The sequence below is a fragment of the Sander vitreus genome, chromosome 7 (assembly GCF_031162955.1).
Source record: "Sander vitreus isolate 19-12246 chromosome 7, sanVit1, whole genome shotgun sequence".
NCBI classification, from domain to species: Eukaryota; Metazoa; Chordata; class Actinopteri; order Perciformes; family Percidae; genus Sander; species Sander vitreus.
Genome location: NC_135861.1, coordinates 29,753,128 through 29,775,238, shown reverse-complemented (window position 1 = coordinate 29,775,238; position 22,111 = coordinate 29,753,128). Strand labels below are relative to the sequence as shown.

Sequence of the window (22,111 nt, the reverse complement as noted above, 5' to 3'; positions counted from 1 at the left end):
GGTGGAGGTGGAGCTCTTTTTAATTATTTTGTATACTGTTTGGTAGTCTATTCTTCTGCACATTGTCATATTTAATACATTCATCTTAATCTGTAAAGTAACTCCAGCTGTCAGATGAATGTACTGGTAGATACCAGAAATGTTCTTCCCCTTTTTACACAAAAAAATTCTGGTGTGCACGAGACGCTTTCGTCAGAGATCTGGGTTCCTGCGCCTTTGATTTGAGAAACAGTATCGCCCCTTTCACTTTGAGAGTGTCCCAATCCTGCACCAGCGTACCATCCAACCCCCTGAGAATCTGCGACTGTCCCAGCACCAGCGTACGCACCAACAGTACAATCTTCATCAGGCCAGTCGCTCCCGTCAGTACCAAACTGAAGATCTCTTTTCATAACTGCATGAGTTACAAACAAAGACACACTATGATATCCAAAATTATATTTGAAAAAAAAAGATGTACTAGAGAATGAAATTTAAAAACAAATATTTCACAAATAATATTTTTTTTTAAACAGATATCATCCACAGAGACCTTCTGATATACTATAGGCTACTTCTTTATAATGTGTTTGGTTGATCAAGCCTGACTGTATCAATGGTATAAAATAACTGATGTGTCAGACAGTGTTTTCTTCTTGGTGAAACAGGTGAATATAAGAGACAGCTGAACTTATATTTTAATATGTTAACTCTCAAACTCTTGTCAAAATAATACAGCTTTAACTTGTTTTTATGTAAAATTTTTCATAGAATTTTGACTTTATTGGGTGCCCTGTTAGCTCACCTGGTTGAGTGTGCGCCCAATGTACTAAGGGACCGTTCGGTATTTATGGAATGGACCACCGGAGGAAAATAGGGGAGGGTCATGTCTTTTTATTCTTTGTTGGGGGAGGGTCATCCAACATTTTTCAGTATGGGGGGGGGGAATCACCCAACTTTTGTATTCATGAAACAGCAACATTTCAAAGTGGCTTCTTTGGTGCATATTTTTCACTGTAGCTCTTAGTCTCGGCCCTACTTCTCTACCAGATGGGTCTGACCTATGAGTTTGCTGTGGGACAGAGAGAGCTGCCCCCCTGGTGGCTGAAACAGGTAATTGCATTGTTTAAAAAATAAGTGGAATAATTACGTCTGGCATGATCAGATATTTTATAAATATCTTAAATAACACAAAACAACTAAATGGTGGTAGGTAATGCATCTGATTTCATATACTGCTTTAGTAAAAAAATATTACCTGGCTGACGATGGAAGCAGCAGGACGTAAAAAAACGAAAATGACTGTTGCACTATGTCTGGACATCTTACCGTGCCAAGGTTGCAATAAAGCTTTCCTAAATGCCACATTTGATGTCAGCTTACTAATTGATTGCGGGTTTTGTGTAGATTTTGACTTTTATACGTTTATTCCACTTTGTTTAAACGGCGAAGTGGATGAAGCCTAGTGACGAGTCCATAGCAACCAGTTTGTGTGTTGAATGTTACCCATTTATTGTTTTATTTCATGTGGATACTAGTTTACTAGAGGAGTAACTTAGTATTTGAAGTAATGCAGTAATGCATGAAGTGTGCATTTAGTTTCCATGCTTATTGGGTTTTCCGGTGGACCCTTAAATAAATAACGAACAGTCCCTAAGGCTCAGTCGTTAGCGCAGCAGCCAGGGTTGAAGTCCACCCCTCGACCTTTAGCTGCACGTCCATCTCCCTCTCTCTCTAACCACTCATCTGTCTTCTCAAATAAAGACCAAAAAGCTAGGGATCGACCGATACTGTTTTTTCAAGGCCGATACCGATAAACGATATTATATATATATATAGATATATACAGGGGCGCCACCAGGAATTTTGAATGACAAAAAATCAAATTGGGCCCCCTCTGCTCAGCTGTTGTCACCACATCTCTAGGACCTAACTGTCCCATCAAAAGCTTTACATAACTCTAATTAAAAGCTTGCAACTGTCTTGCTTCTTGTAGTTCAATACTAGTACTAGCACAATATTTACTGCTGGTGATTTGTACATGCATGCAAGTCTAGTATGCAGTTCACTATTTGATGCAATATTAAAAGCAACCATGCACATGCAGGCTCAGGTAAGCTACTCACTGTTTCCAACTGTCCAGCATCCAGTACAGACAGTAGGTTGTTGTTTTTTAATTTTATTTCATAATGATCATTATGTGAGAAAATAATTATTAATGTGTTTGAATTTCTGTCATTAATAAATATTTCATTTTCTTTTTTGTAATGGTAAAAAGAGCAAGAGAGACTCCCTGCAATGATGCTAACTGGCAACACAATGTTGCTCACCTTCTTCACTGGGACAGGGAGGGGCACAGTTAGGGGGAGACTGGGCTGCTGCTGACTCATCTGTTGTTAAGTCTTCTAAAAGGGGCAGGGACAATGATTTAATATGAATATCTTGCTAAACGTTTCCCTGCACTGATATTTAATCAGTGATTAAATGTAGGCTAGCACTAGTCTGTAGCTAGCTAGCTTATTTCACTATGGACATTAAGCCAACAGGTTAATACCACTCACAGACAATATGCTACCCACCTTTCTTGGTGAAAAACTGGGTTACAGTTTGACACCCTTTCCTTTGTCTTTCCTCTCTCTTTTCTCTCTTTCCTTTTTTGAAAACCAGATTTTGATTTAACGTTACTTGGCAACATTGTGGTCACTGTAGTTCTGGCGCATTTACTGACTGCAACTAAACACCGTCACTGAGTGCGCTAAGGCAGGACCAAACCATTTCATACAGATACAGGGGGGTGGTCGGTCTATATGGATGTTTACTTTTTGGTCAATGGGGATATTTAACTTTTACTGCCAAAAACAAGTAAAAACAAAGAGATCATTAATTTTATTATTATATTTGAAATATATATACTGAATGATGATGGTTTAATCATTTTATATTAGTTTTTACCTATTTTTTGGGGGCCCTGTCAGTCATGGGCCCTTGGAATTGTCCTAACTTTCCCCCCCTGGATATACAGGTGCTGGTCATATAATTAGAATATCATGATAGTTGATTTATTTCAGTAATTCCATTCAAAAAGTGAAACTTGTATAATGTGTACATTCATTCCACACAGACTGATATATTTCAAGTGTTTATTTCTTTTAATTGTAATGATTATAAGTGACAACTAATGAAAACCCCAAATTCAGTATCTCAGAAAATTAGAATATTACTTAAGACCAATACAAAAATAGGATTTTTAGAAATATTGGCCAACTGAAAAGTATGAACATGAAAAGTATGAGCATGTACAGCACTCAATACTTAGTTGGGGCTCCTTTTGCCTGAATTACTGCAGCAGATCAGTCTGTGGCACTGCTCAGGTGTTATGAGAGCCCAGGTTGCTCCGATAGTGGCCTTCAGCTCTTATGCATTGTTGGGTCTGTCGTATCTTCCTCTTCACAATACCCCATAGGTTTTCTATAGGGTTAAGGTCAGGCGAGTTTGCTGGCCAATTAAGAACAGGGATACCATGGTCCTTAAACCAGGTACTGGTAGCTTTGGCACTGTGTGCAGGTGCCAAGTCCTGTTGGAAAATGAAATCTGTATCTCCATAAAGTTGGTCAGCAGCAGGAAGCATGAAGTGCTCTAAAACTTCCTGGTAGATGGCTGCGTTGACCCTGGACCTCAGAAAACACAGTGGACCAACACCAGCAGATGACATGGCACCCCAAACCATCACTGATTGTAGAAACTTTACACTGGATTTCAAGCAATGTGGTTTCTGTGCCTCTCCTCTCTTCCTCCAGACTCTGGGACCTTTGCAAAGGAAATGCAAAATGTACTTTCATCAGAGAACATAACTTTGGACCACTCAGCAGCAGTCCAGTCCTTTTTGTCTTTAGCCCAGGCGAGACGCTTCTGACGCTGTGTCTTGTTCAGGAGTGGCTTGACACAAGGAATGCGACAGCTGAAACCCATGTCTTGCATACGTCTGTGCGTGGTGGTTCTTGAAGCACTGACTCCAGCTGCAGTCCACTCTTTGTGAATCTCCCCCACATTTTTGAATGGGTTTTGTTTCACAATCCTCTCCAGGGTGCGGTTATCCCTATTGCTTGTACACTTTTTTCTACCATATGTTTTCCTTCCCTTCGCCTCTCTCTCTTTTCATGATATTCTAATTATATGACCAGCACCTGTATATCTCAGAACTCAATCATTTTTTTCACATGTGGCCCTAATCCTCTTGCATAAAATTAAGATTTTGGAATGTTACAAACTCCAACACAAAACCTTGTTTAAATGCTTTAAGCAATTATATAATAAATCAGAAACTTTCAACATAGTACCCAGTAAAAGAACATGGTGCACTGACTTTATGAATATGCAGAACTATTGTCATTACTGTAACAGAATGTCATATAGGGAAATAACACAGACAGATAGCACAGAGTGGCAGAGATGTGTTTTCTCTGGGTCTCTTGTTTAGGGCTGCTATGGCTGAAGGCACCAAACTTTTGCCATGGCCAACTCTCTTGCTCCTCAGCGTCCTGTACCTGCGTCCAGAGGGCAGAATGGTGAAATGGCTGTTGATTTGTACTTCTCACAATATTACAGATTATGTATTCACCAGCTCCAACACTTTGGTTTGCGAACATATAGCTGCAAAACTAAAGACATTCCCATCAGCCTCAGCTGTAGTTTGTGTTTAGTGCAACATAGCAAATGCTTTCATGCTAATACACATACTACTACTGCAGATACAGGCTTATTGTAAAAGCTACAATTTCCCTGAAGTAGGTTTTTACTTTCACTTACTGTATTTGGCAATCCTGCAGAAATAACCTTTGAAACGCCCTGTTATAAAACCGTTAAAGGATAGCAGTTACTTATTTAATGACTTACTTTGTTTTCAGTTTCGTGTGTGTGTGTGTGTGTGTGTGTGCGTGCGTGTGTGTGTCTGTGATTATTACAAATACAATTCTGATTAGAAAGCATTTCGAAACAAAAATGTTAATGTTACACGCAAGGTAAGGCACATGCAGTTGTTGGCAAGAAATGGCCATTTCTGAGGCGCAATTTGTTGCAAAGCCAGCATCACAGTAATACAACCATCGCAGTGAGAGGACACCTTTTGCAAGTAATAAACGAAGATCAAAGAAAGCAATATCTTTTATGTTTATTACCGTTTAATCCGATAAATGTAGGGTTAGATATTAAGTATACAGTGGGGCAAAAAAGTATTTAGTCATCCACCAATTGTGCAAGTTCTCCCACTTAAAAAGATGAGAGAGGCCTGTCATTTTCATCATAGGTACACTTCAACTATGAGAGACAAAATGAGAAAAAAATCCAGAAAATCACATTGTAGGATTTTTAATGAATTTATTTGCAAATTCCTCGGGAAAATAAGTATTTGGTCACCTACAAACAAGCAAGATTTCTGGCTTTCTTTAAGAGGCTCCTCTGTCCTCCACTCGTTACCTGTATTAATGGCACCTGTTTGAACTTGTTATCAGTATAAAAGACACCTGTCCACAACCTCAAACAGTCACACTCCAAACTCCACTATGGCCAAGACCAAAGAGCTGTCAAAGGACACCAGAAACAAAATTGTAGACCTGCACCAGGCTGGGATGACTGAATCTGCAATAGGTAAGCAGCTTGGTGTGAAGAAATCAACTGTGGGAGCAATTATAAGAAAATGGAAGACATACAAGACCACTAATAATTTCCCTCGATCTGGGGCTCCACGCAAGATCTCACCCCATGGGGTCAAAATGATTACAAGAACGGTGAGCAAAAATCCCAGAACCACACGGGGTGACCTAGTGAATGACCTGCAGAGAGCTGGGACCAAAGTAACAAAGGCTACCATCAGTAACACACTACGCCGCCAGGGACTCAAATCCTGCAGTGCCAGACGTGTCCCTCTGCTTAAGCCAGTACAGGTCCAGGCCTGTCTGGAGTTTTCTAGAGAGCATTTGGATGATCCAGAAGAGGATTGGGAGAATGTCATATGGTCAGCTGAAACCAAAATAGAACTTTTTGGTAAAAACTCAACTCGTCGTGTTTGGAGGAGAAAGAATGCTGAGTTACATCCAAAGAACCATACCTACTGTGAAGCATGGGGGTGGAAACATCATGCTTTGGGGCTGTATTTCTGGACCAGGACGACTGATCCGTGTAAAGAAAAGAATGAATGGGGCCATGTATCGTGAGATTTTGAGTGAATACCTCCTTCCATCAGCAAGGGCATTGAAGATGAAACGTCGCTGGGTCTTTCAGCATGACAATGATCCCAAACACACCGCACGGGCAATGAAGGAGTGGCTTCGTAAGAAGCATTTCAAGGTCCTGGAGTGGCCTAGCCAGTCTCCAGATCTCAACCCCATAGAACATCTTTGGAGGGAGTTGAAAGTCCGTGTTGCCCAGCAACAGCCCCAAAACATCACTGCTCTAGAGGAGATCTGCATGGAGGAATGGGCCAAAATACCAGCAACAGTGTGTGAAAACCTTGTGAAGACTTATAGAAAACGTTTGACCTCTGTCATTGCCAACAAAGGGTATATTTGGTTATAAGGTTAAGTTGTTATATAAAGCATTACATGTCCTCCTCACATGCCAAGTTGTTGGCAGCAAATGGAATTGCATGAAGCTTTTACTTTTGCTTCTGTAACTGTCAGCTGTAACTGTCAGTCCAGCGGAAAGTACCTTTGAAACAACCTATAACAAAAACCATGTCCCCCATAACTGAGTGTTTGACTGTTTGCTTCCTGTCTTAACTTTTAGTCTTTGTTCTGATCATAGAGTTGAAAATACTTCTCCACCCACTTCCTCTCTGTCCCCCTTTGTTCCAAACTGTTGATGTTGTGGCTTACTTTCTGTTTCACACACATCTCCTGTAGATCAAGCAACATTGTGTCGGTAAGTAATCCTTCATGTGAAGTTTATTATGCAAAACAGAAATGTATACACGTATATGGTAATATTGGTGTTTTACTAAATATACAAAATGTTAGTTTGTATCAGTAAATTATATTTTTAATTCACTAAGGTCCAAGTATGTATCAGTGATTTATACTTTTCTTATAAATTACTTTGTTCTTACTTTTTCTAATTCAATTCAGAATAAGGAAATCTTACTCCCATGTATTTCTTGTTTTAATGTTGAAAATCTGACCATTAACACAATTGTGCTGGTTGATCATTGATGAACAAATATTTCTATATATCATACCTGTAATTTGCTATACAGAATATCTACACTACCATCATTACTTTTATTTCATTTGATGCAGTTCCCACAGGAAAAAACTCTAGTTCTAATCTGCTGCCGACATTTCTTCTTTTTCTTTCAGAGTCTTAAGTATAAACAACAGAACTCAGGTAGGCAAAAGTCATCTCAAAGAAATAGTATATATATATATATATATATATGTGTATATATATATATATGTGTATATATATATGTATATATATATGTATATATATATGTATATATATATGTATATGTGTGTATATATATATATATATATGTATGTATATATATATATATATATATATATATGTATATATATATGTATATATATATGTAAATATATGTATGTATATGTATGTATATATATGTATATGTATGTATATGTATATATATATATACGTATATATATGTATATATATATGTATATATATACGTATATGTATATATATATATACATATATATGTATATATATATACATATATATATGTATATGTATATGTATGTATATGTATGTATGTATATATATGTATGTATATATATGTATGTATATATGTATGTATATATGTATATATGTATATGTATATATGTATGTATATGTATGTATATATATATATGTATATATGTATATGTATATATATATGTATATATATATGTATATATATATATGTGTGTGTGTGTGTGTGTGTGTGTGTAAAGTTTGAATATATTGAATGAAAGTCTGAAAATATTGAATGAACCTTGAATATATTGAATGAAAGTCTGAATATATTGAATAAAAGTCTGAATATATTGAATGGACCTTGAATATATTGAATGAAAGTCTGAATATATTGAATAAAAGTCTTAATATATTGAATGAACATTGAATATATTGAATGAAAGTCTGACTATATTGAATAAAAGTCTGAATATATTGAATGAAAGTCTGAATATATTGAATGAACCTCGAATACATTGAATGAACCTTGAATATATTGAATGAAAGTCTGAAGATATTGAATGGACGTCAGAATATATTGAATGAAAGTCTGAATATATTGAATGAAAGGAGTGTTGAGTGAGCCTGATGAAAGGGACCTGCCTGACCAAAGAGGTTCCTTTCATTCGGTCTTCCACGATGAAAAAGTGAATAAACTTCTTCATAGGGAACGATACTGGATATGGTTACCGTTACCAGTGTTTTGGCCAATACATGCATTCACCAGTGTGTTAATAATCTCTTCATTGCTCAACATTGCTGACACTAGATTTCTTGCTGATTTGCTCATAGTGTCACACTTCGGTTAGGATTAATCACAACGATAACACAAGATGGCAGCAGACAATGACGTCAGATTCCATTTCAACTTTCATTCAATATATTCAGACTTTCATTCAATATATTCAGACTTTCATTCAATATATTCAGGGTTCATTCAATATATTCAGACTTTCATTCAATATATTCAGACTTTCATTCAATATATTCAGGGTTCATTCAATATATTCAGACTTTTATTCCTTATAGTCAAACTTTCATTCCATATATTCAGACTTGCATTCAATATATTCAGACTTTCATTCCATATATTCAGACTTTCAATTTCATTCAATATATTCAAACTTTACATATATATATAATAATTTCCTGAACAGCATGCCAATATATATATTTAGGGCTTCTGAGGAGACAGATAAATGTTTAATTCACTGTTTTGTTCATTTCTAACTTTACTAACTGAAAGTGAAACAAAAAGCTGCCAAATCTCTATAGTCTATAAATCTGAAGCTTTTGCAACAATGTTGTGAATTTAACATGTTGTATGTGTCCTTCATGAATTTAGAAGAAAAGATTAACTAAATAGGAAATAAACAAAGTTTCCTTTTTTTTTTTCTTTCTCAGACATGGACTATGAGGGTAAATAAAGAAAAATCTTTTAATTTTGTTACTACACTAGGCTGTTGATTATTTTAGGACTAGTGTAAATGTCTGAAGAACATGTTGTAATATCTATGAGAATAAAGTCTAAATTTGGAGAGCAAAGGTCATGAGATAAAAATGACAAATACAAGAGTTTAGGGTTTTATGAAAATAAGGGATATCTGAAGTTATAATTTTTAGTTTCGCCACTAAATAAATACAGTCTGACACATCAGTAACTCATTATTAAAAGCTTTTATGCCATTGAAACATTTAAGCTTGATCAACCCAACAAATGATAATAAAAACTGTGGACTGATTTGTTTGGCACTGGCACTGACAAAAAAAGTGACAAAACAGGGCTATTAGGTCAGGTTGCGTTCACAAACACTGCTGCCATCCTCAGCTGGCCTGGCAAAAACGCAGGTCTTCCTAATCATTTTGAATGGGGGTGCGTTTTGGCGTTGGGTTCCACAGAACAGATCTAACTTTTGGAGAAACACAACCTGATGCTGCAGTGGCCAATCCTATAAATAGACTTGTAATTCCAATTGTTGGCAAATGCTTTGTATCTGACAATGTACCTCATCATAAAATTATATTTTTTGTAACAAAATTCTTGAATAGCCTATATAACAAGCTCACTCTCAAAATGTTACTTTAAAATTTCTTTTTTTTCATTCTTCCAATTATACTTAAACCTTTCATAGTGGTACGGGATGTTTCCGTTCACTGTTCATAGTTACTGTGTACTAGGGGTGCATGATATATCGACTTCATATCATTATCGCAATATCACATTGCGCAATATTATATTGAAGGTGTCACGATAAGTATGCAATATTTTGTTTATATTGTGGAGAGCTGCGTCCTGTCCGTTGGCTGTGTGGCTTAGGTGTTCGATTTAGAGCCCGCTTGAAACGCTATAATGATGATGTTTCATTGGCCAGTTACCGAGCCACTTGCACGTTAGCGCACGTCAAACCCTATGTAGTGTATCACATGTGCATATTCCGACAGAGTGACAGTGTAAGTGAAGAAATAGATAGAGACAACAAAACGGAACAAATCAGAGAAGAGAAAGAAAAGTTGTGTCCTGTTCTCTTTATTTATTTTATACTGTACAACCAGTAAAACATGTCCTGTTCTGTAGACATGGTCGTCATTTATTTATTCATGTTGTACCAGTCCAATATGACTGTCAGTTGAAATAAACCTTGTTACATTTGTTATGAATCTATTTTGATGCGTTTTCCCATAACTTTTGTAATTTTACGTTTAAAAAATATCAAAATTAATATCGATATATTACAATATCACATTTTGTCAATATTGTGCAACCCTACGGTGTACCTACAAATTGTAGTGAGCAGGGGCTCTTACTATATCATATACTTTCTCTATATACTTAACTGCTTCCAGTAATTACGTATGAAATTGTTATTTTGACCCAAACCCTGGTTTTTACAGCATTAACCACGTTTAATACAGCGTTAAATAGAACAGCCATATTTTATAAGATATAATGCGAATCCATTCATGGGAATACGTTGATAGGTAATATTTTGGTAAAATTGATGTTTAGTCCTCTTTGAGATTAAATGTACTATCTCTTTATTTGCAGCCCATGCAGTGGGGAAAGCAAGTGCAGAAGTTTCTGTTGGAACAGCCGGGTTGGTGGAGATGATAGACACCTTTGACCGGCCTGGTTCATCTACTGCTGTTGGTACCTACGCAGATGCCGGGGTATATGCAGATGGTTTAGAGGATAAACCTGGGAAGCGTATTCCCAAGGCAGGACTGTACGCTGGTGCAGGAGTGGGTCTTGCTCGTGCTGAATGGAGTATTTTTGAGGCTCAGGCCAAAGGGCCCAACGCCAGCGCAGGAGTCGGAGCCTCTGCGGCTTCTCTCAGTGCCAGAGCCTTTGCCAAAGCAGAAGTGGCCAGTGCTTCAGTCACTGCTGGTCCGCTGAAAGCTACAGCCGGTCTGGCAATAGACACCGGCGCCAGCGTCGGTCTGACAGGTGTAGAGGCAAAGGTGCTGGGAACTGGCTTCTCCTTTGGTCGTACAATGGGCGGTTCTCTGTTTGGCAATGGGTTTGAAGTTAACTTATGGTAGACTGCAGCCAAATGAAGCTCTTTGTGATTGTGTTTTGTGCCTTCTATGCCAACAATAAAATCATTTGAAATGTGCAGCATTTATAAATTAAACTTCATTTATGAAAATCTTTTAGATTTGTTAGGTCAGCACTGTGGAATATTATCTATTTTTGCTCACAACATCTTAGCCTTTCTTACCCTCAGCTGTGCATACACAAGGTTATGATCTTTTTAAAATATAAAAATGTGAAATTAGTTCAGGATCAGGAGGATTTGAAAGACCCTGTATGCCAATAAAAAGTCTACACTTTCCGAAATAGATAATCAAACCCATCGGACGTTTATTATAATCTGGATTAGTTTATAAACAACCAAGGTGGAGTTCATAAAGTACTGCAATGCTCTGAATGATGTACAGACATTTTTACACACTTTCTCTCACACAAACTTGATAAATGGTATTTGTGATCCATCACAGTTTATGTTTACTGTATGCAGCTTTCTACAACAAAACTACACCAGGTAGCCAGGCACACGCACACTCAGACATAAAAGTGTTCATAATTTGAGGAAGGTGGTGATCAATGCCTTTTTATCGTGGCCCCGCAGACACACACACGCTCCATCTGTCTCAGGGCTGCATGCGAATGGCTCCGTCCAGTCTGATCACCTCCCCATTAATCATGGGGTTTTCAGCCAGTGCTGTCACCAGGTGGGCAAACTCAGCAGGGTCTCCCAGGCGCGAGGGGAAGGGTACCTGGCGGGCGAGGAAGGAGCGCACCTTCTCTGGTAGACCAGCCAGGAGGGGCGTGGAAAACAGACCTGGAGGGAGAGAGATTTAGCCAATAAAGATAACTCAGATCATATGATTGAACATGGGAAACAGGGATAGAATGCCACAATTATTGGAAAAGAAGATGGAAAAGAAAATGCGTGAAAAGTGAAAATGTCCATTGATATGTTGCCCAGCCCTACCATGAACACACAGTGTACTTTATTTTGGCTCAATCCCACATACAGCGTCCTGCTCACTAGAGCAGCAAATGGCAGCTGAAAATAGTTCCTATCAAATGCACTATTTCCTCCTGTTTGAATAACATTTCTTTAAAAATTACAGTGCCCAGCTGTTTCAGGAACATTAGTGAGCTCTTTTTAAAAGTGAAAGTAAATATTCATACCTTGTTTTTATAAAGGGTTAGTTACATTTCGGGAAATACCCATATTCAAGTTTTGGCCGAGAGTTTAGGCAAGAAGATCGCGACCACTCTCATGTCTGTACGTTAGATATGAAGCTCGTCAGCAGCCGCTTAGCTTAAACACTAAAAACAGGGAGAAACAGCTAGCCTGGCTCTGTCAAAAGATTAAATAAAAATCTGCCTACCAGCATCTCTGAAGCTCACAAATTAACACTTTACATCTTGTTTGTTTAATCCGTACAAAAACCTGAAGTATGAAAATGTTGATGTTCTGTTGTGTGATGTTTACACTCTTTAAGGTATGTACAGTACACTAACCGGGTGCTATGGTGATGACTCGGATGCCCATGGGTGCCAGGTCTCGCGCGATAGGGAGGGTCATTCCAACGATGCCACCTTTAGAAGCCGAATATGCTGCTTGGCCAACCTGAGGAGAAAAAAGGAGAGCAAAACAATAAGTTGATAAACGGAGCGACAACTTGGTTATTTCTTTTTTTTTTTTTTTTTTAAGTTTGCGTGTGTGTTTCAAATGACCTGTCCATCAAAGGCGGCCACGCTGGCCGTGTTAATGATGCAGCCTCTGTGTCCATCTGCATCGGGCTCGTTCTTCCCCATCGCACCCACAGCGAGGCGAATCACATTAAAGGTTCCTGCGATGTTCACCTGCAGGAAACACACATAGAAAAGTCCAGCGGTGGGAGAAGTATTCAGATACTTGACTTAAGGAAAAGTACTAATACAATACTCCACTACAAGATAAAGTACTGCATTCAAAATAACTTCAAGTATTATCAGCAAAATGCAATTCAAAGTAAAAGTATTTTTACTTTGTTGCATTCATGAGTATGTTGTATTTTACTGCTGTAGATGTTTCAGGTTGTGCTCATTTGAACTCCTGTATATACTCTTGGCTAGTTTAATCTGCTGCAAAGCATCATCTCTTATAAGATCATCATATGTTTGTAGCGTCGCTGTCCTGTGAGAACCACGTATCTCTAAAAAGGTTTTTAAAAACTCTTCATGGTGTCAGTTTTCAGCTTTGTGACGATGCATTTTCCAGCTGATCCAGGAGGCGTTTTAAAGACTTTATTTAGCTTAAGAGGGAGGAGAACTTCCTCAACACAAATAAACTCGTCATCCTTCAGTTTATCACAAATCTTCAACATCAACATCTGGAGATGCGTGGTTTTCACTAGGCAGGAAGTGGATGAAAAACTGTAACCTAAAAAATTAACTACTGCTGTCAGACATTAAAGAGAGGACAATATAAACCTCTGGGATGTAGTGGAGTAGAAGTATAAAGTTGCATAAAATGCAAATCCTCAAGTGAAGTACCTTGAATTTGTTAACTTAGTTACTTCCCACCCACTGGTATTTGTTTTTCCTACTAGTGTTTTTTTTTTTTTTTTTTTTTTTAGTACATACATTGATTACACGCTGGAAGTCCTCCAGGCTGTGAGGGAGGTCCTTCTTAAAGTTGTACGTTTTAACAGCGACAGCGATGCCGGCACAATTAACTGCCAGGTCCAGCTTCCCAAACTTCTCTCTGGCCAGGGACACGGCTGACTGCACGTCTGCCTCCGACGTCACCTAAGAAATGACAAGGCCACAACACAAATAATCACCAAACTTACAAATGAAGATAACTTTTTTTCCTTTCGTTCATTTTGCATTCAAGAACTAAAGAAAGGTCCGGTATAAATAATTTGGGGCTTGAACTCGGCGTGTCAACAACATGTACCCATGGGTGTAGGTGTAGTGTAGGATGACGTGTGGGTGCCATCTGCTGGAGCTGAGAGTGTATTAAAACTCCAGTTACAGCCTTCAACTGTATTTTATGGTTTTTAGCTTGCAATTTATAACAAGGGCAAAAAAACTCAATTCATTCCCATGGCAATAACCTAATTAAATAAGATTTGGGGAGGGGCATGACTGGAGGAGGAATATATGTGAAGTACTGTGCAGTAGTTTCATTTATTTATGACATTAGGCCTTTTAGGGAAGTGCAACATACTCCTTTTTTACTTTATTCCATGTATTGATGTGTGCATGTTATGCGTTACATAAATAGGGCTGCAGAGGTCTGGTTCAATGTTTGTGTTGTGGATTACGTGTCGATATGCCTGTACTGTACAACAAATTGCCTCTCTGGGACATTCAAGTTTTCTAAGCCTTAGTCTACTCTAAGTCTAATTAGGTACTAATAGGCAATTAGTACACCATCTCCCTACGGAGATAGACCTTTGGTTGGTTGGTTCGTCTTTCCACCGAAATTAATCACTGCATCGCGATGCGGACCTGGACGATTCTGCATCGATGCAGCGACAGACCATAATCGATTATTGCCTACTGATGTTGATTTTTCCGGTCGGACTGCTTGAATTTGTTAATAAAAACCACATGTAGCAAAATATAATAATATTGAAGAGGTAACGCCAAAGATCCTTTATACTAAAGATCGCCAATGGTATGCAACGGTACACACTTCCTGTCTCCTAAAGGGGCGTGGCCTCGTTTGAACGCGTAGTGAACATCATGTGGATGAATGAGAAGTTATATTTGAATAATGTATTAATATGTTCTTTTACTAACGTTAGATATTACGCTAGATATTTACTAACGTTAGATATTACGCTAAAAGACATATTTAGCAGCCCAGAGATTAGTTTTGTTTGGGCGTTCACGAACGTTAGCCGACGTTAGCTTCTCTGTGTTGCCAGATCTCGCGAGAGTTTGGTCCTGAGACCGAAACAGGTCTTAAACAAAAGTTAATTTTCTCCTGATGTGTCTGTCTGAAAAATGTTAGTGTCAGAATGTTCTGGAGATATGTGGCTTGTGAGAAATGGGTCCAAGATCTACTTTGGTGAATATTGGGCGAAAGGATTCGCCCATAATGTTCACGTTCACTTCTTCCGTTGGAATCAACACACTCAGGACCTGCCGCTGGTCTCCTAAAGAGGCGTGGCCGTGGCAGAGCCCACGTGACACAGATACAGGAAACTAGCTCGAGTTGGGGCGTCTCGGTTCTAAACCGTCACTGGTAACGCATCGCGGTGCATCAGGATATTGAATGGATTTGAATCGTTGACAGGATAATCTTAAATCGAATTTGAATCGTGAGACAAGATTAACACCCCTACTGGTTTGGTTTCAAATAAACCCTTAGTTCACCCATTTACATGTGAAAATATGCTAGCTCTTTGAATGGAGTCTGGTGGGTTTAGCGATAGCAATCTCAGAGCGGTTTCATGATTTTAAAAAAAAATGTCTCTGTGCAGGGATCATTTCCATAATGTTGTCAGACACTTCTAAAAACAATCTGAGTCCCGCCGGTGGCAAAAAACAGCACTTTTAGTGCACGGAAATTAATGACGCACAATTGCCCCATAGGATTGCATTGCAGCCCGCTTCGCAGCTTCTCGCTTACTCAAAACTTGACCAATTTTCTGTTCATATTAGTTACTTAGACACCAATGCATGGGAAAATAGGGTCCAGTTTGAAAAACCCTTTATTAGGCCATACAACAATGACAGCAATGAGATCATGTCTGATGAGTTTTGAACTCACGTCTGCAGGAGCAAAGGCACAGCGGTCCCCCAGACTGGCTGCCAGAGCCGGTCCATCAGACGAGGGCAGGTCCAGAATCACCGCAGATGCTCCGTTCTGGACCAGCCGCTCCACAGTGGCCCGGCCCAGACCGGACGCACCGCCCGTCACAAGGCCAACCATACCCTATCCGCACACACACGCACGCACCATAGGAGGGAGGGGAGTATAGGAAAAGGGAAACAGAAAAATTAAAACAAGTTAGATCACAGGGGAAAAACTGGTCACTGAGATACATGGGCATTGATTAATGCTTAGAGTAATGTAAAACGTAGAGGCATCACTTCAGCATTTGGGAGTTGGACAGCTGGGAAACTTGTTTATCACAGCGAGTCGTGAGCTATTGCTTAAGTAATTACCTCTAAATTGGAGTGGAGAAGAAGTATGAAATAGCATAAAGAAGAAATACTCAAGTAAAAGTACAAGTAACGTAAACTTGAATGTGTACTTAAGCAGAGTAAGGTTAAGTGTGTCCATGTTGGGACAGCATTTGCGGATATTGGCCATATCCGCTCCGATGACTTTGATAAGAGAAAGCACTAAGAAGGCTGTAATGCTGCGTTCCAGGCAACCTGTAACCCGTGTTTTCACAACCTTCTACCCGTGAAAGTGCCCTGGAACGGCAGTCAAACCCGTACCTTACTACCCGTTAGGGCTGCACGATATTTTGTTTCATCGTCTACATCGCAATGTGCGCATGCGCGATAGTCACATCGCAGGACGTTGCGATGTTGACGCTACAACTTCTTTGCTGCTTGATAAAAAAGTAAACTTTCAACGTTCTCCTTTTCCATGATTGTTACCGGCCGACCCTTCCCCTTTAAGACAGGTGGTCATGTGACGTAACGTTAGTCCGACTGGGGGGGGTTGGTATGGGAAGTTGTTAGTATAAGTGATTTTTTTAGTTGCATTTTGTCCATTTAAAAAAATAAATAAATAAATAAAAAAGTTATGGGAAGTGAAAAGTACCGTAAGCGGCAGCTGCCGCCGACACAGTGAGGCACATGCTTTTCCATGGGTAGTGAAGCTACAGTAGTCAGTGTTTTAGGTTCGCTGCAAAGACAAACTAAATCACCCGATTAATGCAACGTAAGCACGACATACCCCGGGCATTTTTCACCACAGAAAGCTGCTACCAGCCAGGCTAAAGCTAACATAGTTAGCCCTAAGAAACAAGGCGTCTGTCCCAACTAACGTTATGGTTCGGCGCTGCGACGCTGGAAACGTAACACTAATCTACAACAGCAGTCTGTTTCTGATGTAACGTAATTTACACTGATTTAAGTGCTCTTGGATACACAGTTTGTTGCATGCACAGCAAACCAACAATCATGATCAATTTTAATCAATTTATCAAACCAAAGCAGGCCCCGCTAGTTGACCACAACCTGAAATTTAGAGGAAGCAACATGCATGCATTATTAATATCATTCACTTTAGCCTGGATTGATATTATATGAATACAATGGTGTCATGTCAGTCAACCAGTGTATTTCTTCCTAATTTCCCTCTCCAAAATCACTTCAGAAGAGTAATCACAGCGCTTACTTCTTGGTTTTTGTAAAGCATTAAAGTTCAACAAAGACTGGTTCATTTCCTTTTTCATTTTCTTTGTAGATGCACTCCCCTACAAGAATCACCCCAGTAGTTGAGAATGATTTAGGATTTCTAAATAGGGCTATTTATGTACTCTTGTAAAAATTTGTGTCTTTTTTTCATATCGCAATATATATCGCAGGGAAAATAAATATCGCAATGTAAGTTTTTTCCAATATCGTGCAGGCCTACTACCCGTGAACTCATACCAGATCGTTGTACTCCCAGTTACAGTTTTTGACGTCACACACACACACACACACACACACACACACACATAAACCCCAATGGCGACCCCTGTTGATGCTGTACAGACGCTGGTGATTAACGGTGAGAAGTAGAAATAGACATAAATAGGCAACATAAAGTAATTCCGCACATTGTAATCAAAATAATACACATACGATTGTGTATTACTACAGGTTATGTTTATTAAATGAAGCCCAAAATATGTCGCTGAATAAAAATCTCTAGCATCAGCTAGTGCTAGCTAATGTCAACGTTAGGTAGCCGCTAACTAACACTAGCTAGAAGGTTTTGTCGTGACTTTGCCTGGAACGCTACCAAGTCATGAGTCGTGACTTGAAGTCATAATTTAGGGGCTAAAAATTGTGTCTGGAACGCAGCATAACTTTCCAATCATAGTGAAAATTAAGGCGCTTTTACTGAATAATTTGGAGTTTCTGAAGCATGTCATTTTATCTTTTATCGTTAGTCCACTGAATACAAAGCTAAAGTAAATGGTTAACACTTCAGTTTTACACCCTTAAATGAACTTAAAAACTTTACAACGTCATTAATGTTTGTATTTAAACCGATATTCTGATAGAATATTAGCCAAAAAGTGTCAGAGCATGGACAGCGTTCCGGTTACTTGAGTAACATAACGTTATTGATCTTTTTCACAGCAGACATTTTGAGTTGTCAGAGTAGGAAAAGCACAGCTGAAACTGATAACCTTAACGATGGCTCAATTCCATCAAGTGTCCCAGTAAGCTAGTTCAGTGAGTCGGCATGCACAATACCAGGGCCTCTCCTAAGTGGAATGCAGCCATCATTAATGGTTTTGAATACACCTGTGCTTTTCCTACTGTGACATGTCAACATGTCTGCCGTGAAAAAGGTCTATTAAGTTACTTTCCACCGCCGGGGATATCTCAGAACCAGGGCAAATAAAGCCAAAACGATCTGCAAGGCCACGCAAGTGACGAACTACATTATGTTTGTGCTTTAGGTGGACTAACCCTTTAAAACATTTAAACTCCTGACCCAAATGTCAGTGAAAGCAGAGGTTAGCAAACACACTGCTGAGGGCGCTGCTGTGTGCTCATCGATCTCCAACATGTTAGCTACATAATGAAACTTCTGAGCTACCGAGGAAAACTAGCTAACAGGGAGAAAAAAAACACGCACATAAATCACAACACAAGCATGTTAAAAGTAAAACGCATCATATTATCTCAGAGCATATGATGTAAGTCATGCTGTGTTTTCTTTCCTCACCTTGACACACCGAATGTTCGCCATGTTGGATTGGTATTAGAAGAGGAGTCGCTGCTTGTCTTCTTCTTATTGAGCTTTTTTTTTTTTTGGCAACGTAACAGTGCATTACCGCCACCAACTGGTAGGGAGTTTAGGACTTATTAAATAATAAAATGTAATAAAATACATTTAACCATAAAATACATTAAAACTATAAAATAACACAAGTGGAATTATTATATTTATATATTATGTTATTTATATTATATTATTGTAATTATTATGTAGTATGCAAAACAAGTGTTAAATAAACCAAATATGTATTATTTTGGATTATTCAAAGTAACCGTGGTCTGACTTGATGACAGCTTTGCACACTCAGCATTCTCTCAACAGCTCACCTGAATGCAGTTCAATTAACAGCTTTGTCAAAGTTATTTTGTGGAATTTCTTGCCTTCTTAATGCTTTAGAGCAGAGGTCTTCAACATGGGGTCCGGGACCTCTAGGGGGTCCTCAGAGTTAGTTAAAATATATATTTTTGAAAGTTTTTTATTTCAAAAATTAAAATAAGTCTGAAAATATGCATTAATATGAATGCAAAATTTTAATAGCAAAGATAAATTGTCCTATTTATAAAAAAATTTTTTTTTATAAATTATTAACACAAGATAAGCTTATAGGTACCTATGGTAGCCATACAGTTAAGCTTAAGGAGTCACTGTGCCTTCCAGATGTATGTTTAACATTAAAACATTATGCATTAATAATATCAATGTCTTTCCATCCATTCTGTCCAGTTTAATATGCAACTCAATTGTATACAGTATATGCAGTGGGGTCCCTACACTCAGTCTCTCTTTCAGCTTAGGGGTCCCGGCCTAAAAGACGTTGAAGACCCCTGCTTTAGAGACTATCAGTTGTGTTGGTATACAGTAAATAGCCCTGTTCCACTCCTGTAGTAATCCATATTATTGCAACAACCTCTCAACTGAGTAAAGAGAAATGACAGTCCCTCATTACTCTAAAACATAAAGGTCAGTAAATCAGGATAGGAAGGCAGGAGTTACCTTACGTTCATACAGTACAGAACAAAAACCATTGGATGAAAAGGTGTCCAAACTTTTGACTGGTACTATATAAGATAGATCAAATACACATATGCAACCTGTTATATTTATAATTCTTTATTTATTCCAGCACCATTTGCACTTTTGCATTCATGTTTACAATCCCCATCAAGTGGTTAGTTTACATGTGTATGTGTATGCATATGTACAGTATGTGTATACACACTTTTTTTTATACAAACTTATATCTGCACATATTAGTCAAATGTTTATATTTACCTTGTTCAGCTTTGTTGCTCCTAACAGTTTCAGTGGAGGCTCAGTGAATGGAAGTGGAAAAATATTATCAAAAGAAGATCAGATACAGTGGTGTGAAAAAAGTGTTTGCCCCTTCCTCATTTCCTGTTCCTTTGCATGTTTGTCACACTTAAGTGTTTGAACATCAAACCAATTTAAACAAAAGTCAAGGACAACACAAGTAAACACAAAATGCAATTTGTAAATGAAGGTGTTTATTATTAAAGGAGAAAAAAATCCAAACCATCATGGCCCTGTGTGAAAAAGTGATTGCCCCCCTTGTTAAAACATACTATAACTGTGGTTGTCCACACCTGAGTTCAATTTCTCTAGCCACACCCAGGCCTGATTATTGCCACACCTGTTCACAATCAAGGCATCACTTAAATAGGAGCTGCTTGACACAGTAAGGTCCACCAGAAGATCCTTAAAAGCTACACATCATGCCGAGACCCAAAGAAATTCAGGAACAATTGAGAAAGAAAGTAATTGAGATCTATCAGTCTGGAAAGGGTTATAAAGCCATTTCCAAAGCTTTGGGAATCCAGCGAACCACAGTGAGAGCCATTATCCACAAATGGCGAAGACATGGAACAGTGGTGAACCTTCCCAGGAGTGGCCAGCCGCCCAAAATTACCCCCAAGAGCGCAGCGACGACTCATCCAAGAGGTCACAAAAGACCCCACAACAACGTCCAAAGAACTGCAGGCCTCACTTGCCTCAGTTAAGGTCAGCGTTCATGCCTCCACCATCAGGAAAAGACTGGGCAAAAATGGCCTGCATGGCAGAGTTCCAAGGAGAAAACCACTGCTGAGCAAAAAGAACATCAAAGCTCGTCTCAATTTCTCCAGAACACATCTTGATGATCCCCAAGACTTTTGGGACAACATTCTGTGGACCGATGAGACAAAAGTGGAACTCTTTGGAAGGTGTGTGTCCAAGTATATCTGGCGTAGAAGGAACACTGCATTTCATAAAAAGAACATTATACCAACTGTAAAATATGGTGGTGGTAGTGTGATGGTCTGGGGCTGTTTTGCTGCTTCAGGACCTGGAAGACTTGCCGTGATAAAAGGAACTATGAATTCTGCTGTCTACCAAGAGATCCTGAAGGAGAATGTCCGACCATCTGTTCGTGTACTCAAGCTGAAAAGCGAACTTGGGTTCTGCAGCAGGACAATGATCCTAAACACACCAGCAAGTCCACCACCGAATGGCTGAAGAAAAACAAAATGAAGACTTTGGAGTGGCCTAGCCAAAGTCCTGACCTGAATCCTATTGAGATGTTGTGGTATGACCTTAAAAAGGCCGTTCATGCTCGAAAACCCTCTAATGTAACTGAATTAGGACAATTCTGCAAAGATGAGTGGGCCAAAAATTCCTCCAGGGACGCTGTAAAAGCCTCATTGCACGTTATCGCAAACGCTTGGTTGCAGTTGTTGCTGCTAAGGGTGGCCCAACCAGTTATTAGGTTTAGGGGGCAATCACTTTTTCACACAGGGCCATGATGGTTTGGATTTTTTTTCTCCTTTAATAATAAACACCTTCATTTACAAATTGCATTTTGTGTTTACTTGTGTTGTCCTTGACTTTTGTTTAAATTGGTTTGATGTTCCGAAACACTTAAGTGTGACAAA

At 38.8% G+C, this 22,111-nt stretch overlaps 2 protein-coding genes across 2 annotated transcripts; one reads left to right on the top strand and one right to left on the bottom strand.

The window, feature by feature from the left end:
• The first annotated feature begins 6,801 nt into the window (after nt 1–6,801).
• On the top strand, nt 6,802–11,321 carry LOC144521350 (uncharacterized). The gene is made up of 4 exons (XM_078255894.1): nt 6,802–6,894; nt 7,329–7,356; nt 9,112–9,126; nt 10,754–11,321. The coding sequence occupies exons 1-4, from the start codon at nt 6,835–6,837 to the stop codon at nt 11,245–11,247; spliced, it is 597 nt and encodes a 198-aa protein (XP_078112020.1). The 5' UTR covers nt 6,802–6,834; the 3' UTR covers nt 11,248–11,321.
• A 224-nt stretch (nt 11,322–11,545) lies between these two features.
• On the bottom strand, nt 11,546–19,212 carry hsd17b10 (hydroxysteroid (17-beta) dehydrogenase 10). Its single transcript, XM_078255893.1, has 6 exons — nt 19,131–19,212; nt 15,993–16,157; nt 13,850–14,014; nt 12,959–13,087; nt 12,743–12,851; nt 11,546–12,050 (listed from the first exon to the last, which is right to left on the bottom strand). The coding sequence occupies exons 1-6, from the start codon at nt 19,152–19,154 to the stop codon at nt 11,860–11,862; spliced, it is 783 nt and encodes a 260-aa protein (XP_078112019.1). The 5' UTR covers nt 19,155–19,212; the 3' UTR covers nt 11,546–11,859.
• Nucleotides 19,213–22,111: the final 2,899 nt, after the last annotated feature.

Coding starts and splice junctions, on each gene's coding strand:
- hsd17b10 (XM_078255893.1), bottom strand. CDS start 19,154: ATGGCGAACATTCGGTGTGTCAAG. Junction 14,015..15,992: donor GTGCCTTTGCTCCTGCAGAC/GTGAGTTCAAAA, acceptor GTCATTTCTTAG/GTGACGTCGGAGGCAGACGT. Junction 12,852..12,958: donor TGGCCGCCTTTGATGGACAG/GTCATTTGAAAC, acceptor TTTTCTCCTCAG/GTTGGCCAAGCAGCATATTC.
- LOC144521350 (XM_078255894.1), top strand. CDS start 6,835: ATGTTGTGGCTTACTTTCTGTTTCACACACATCTCCTGTAGATCAAGC. Junction 6,895..7,328: donor GATCAAGCAACATTGTGTCG/GTAAGTAATCCT, acceptor TTTTTCTTTCAG/AGTCTTAAGTATAAACAACA.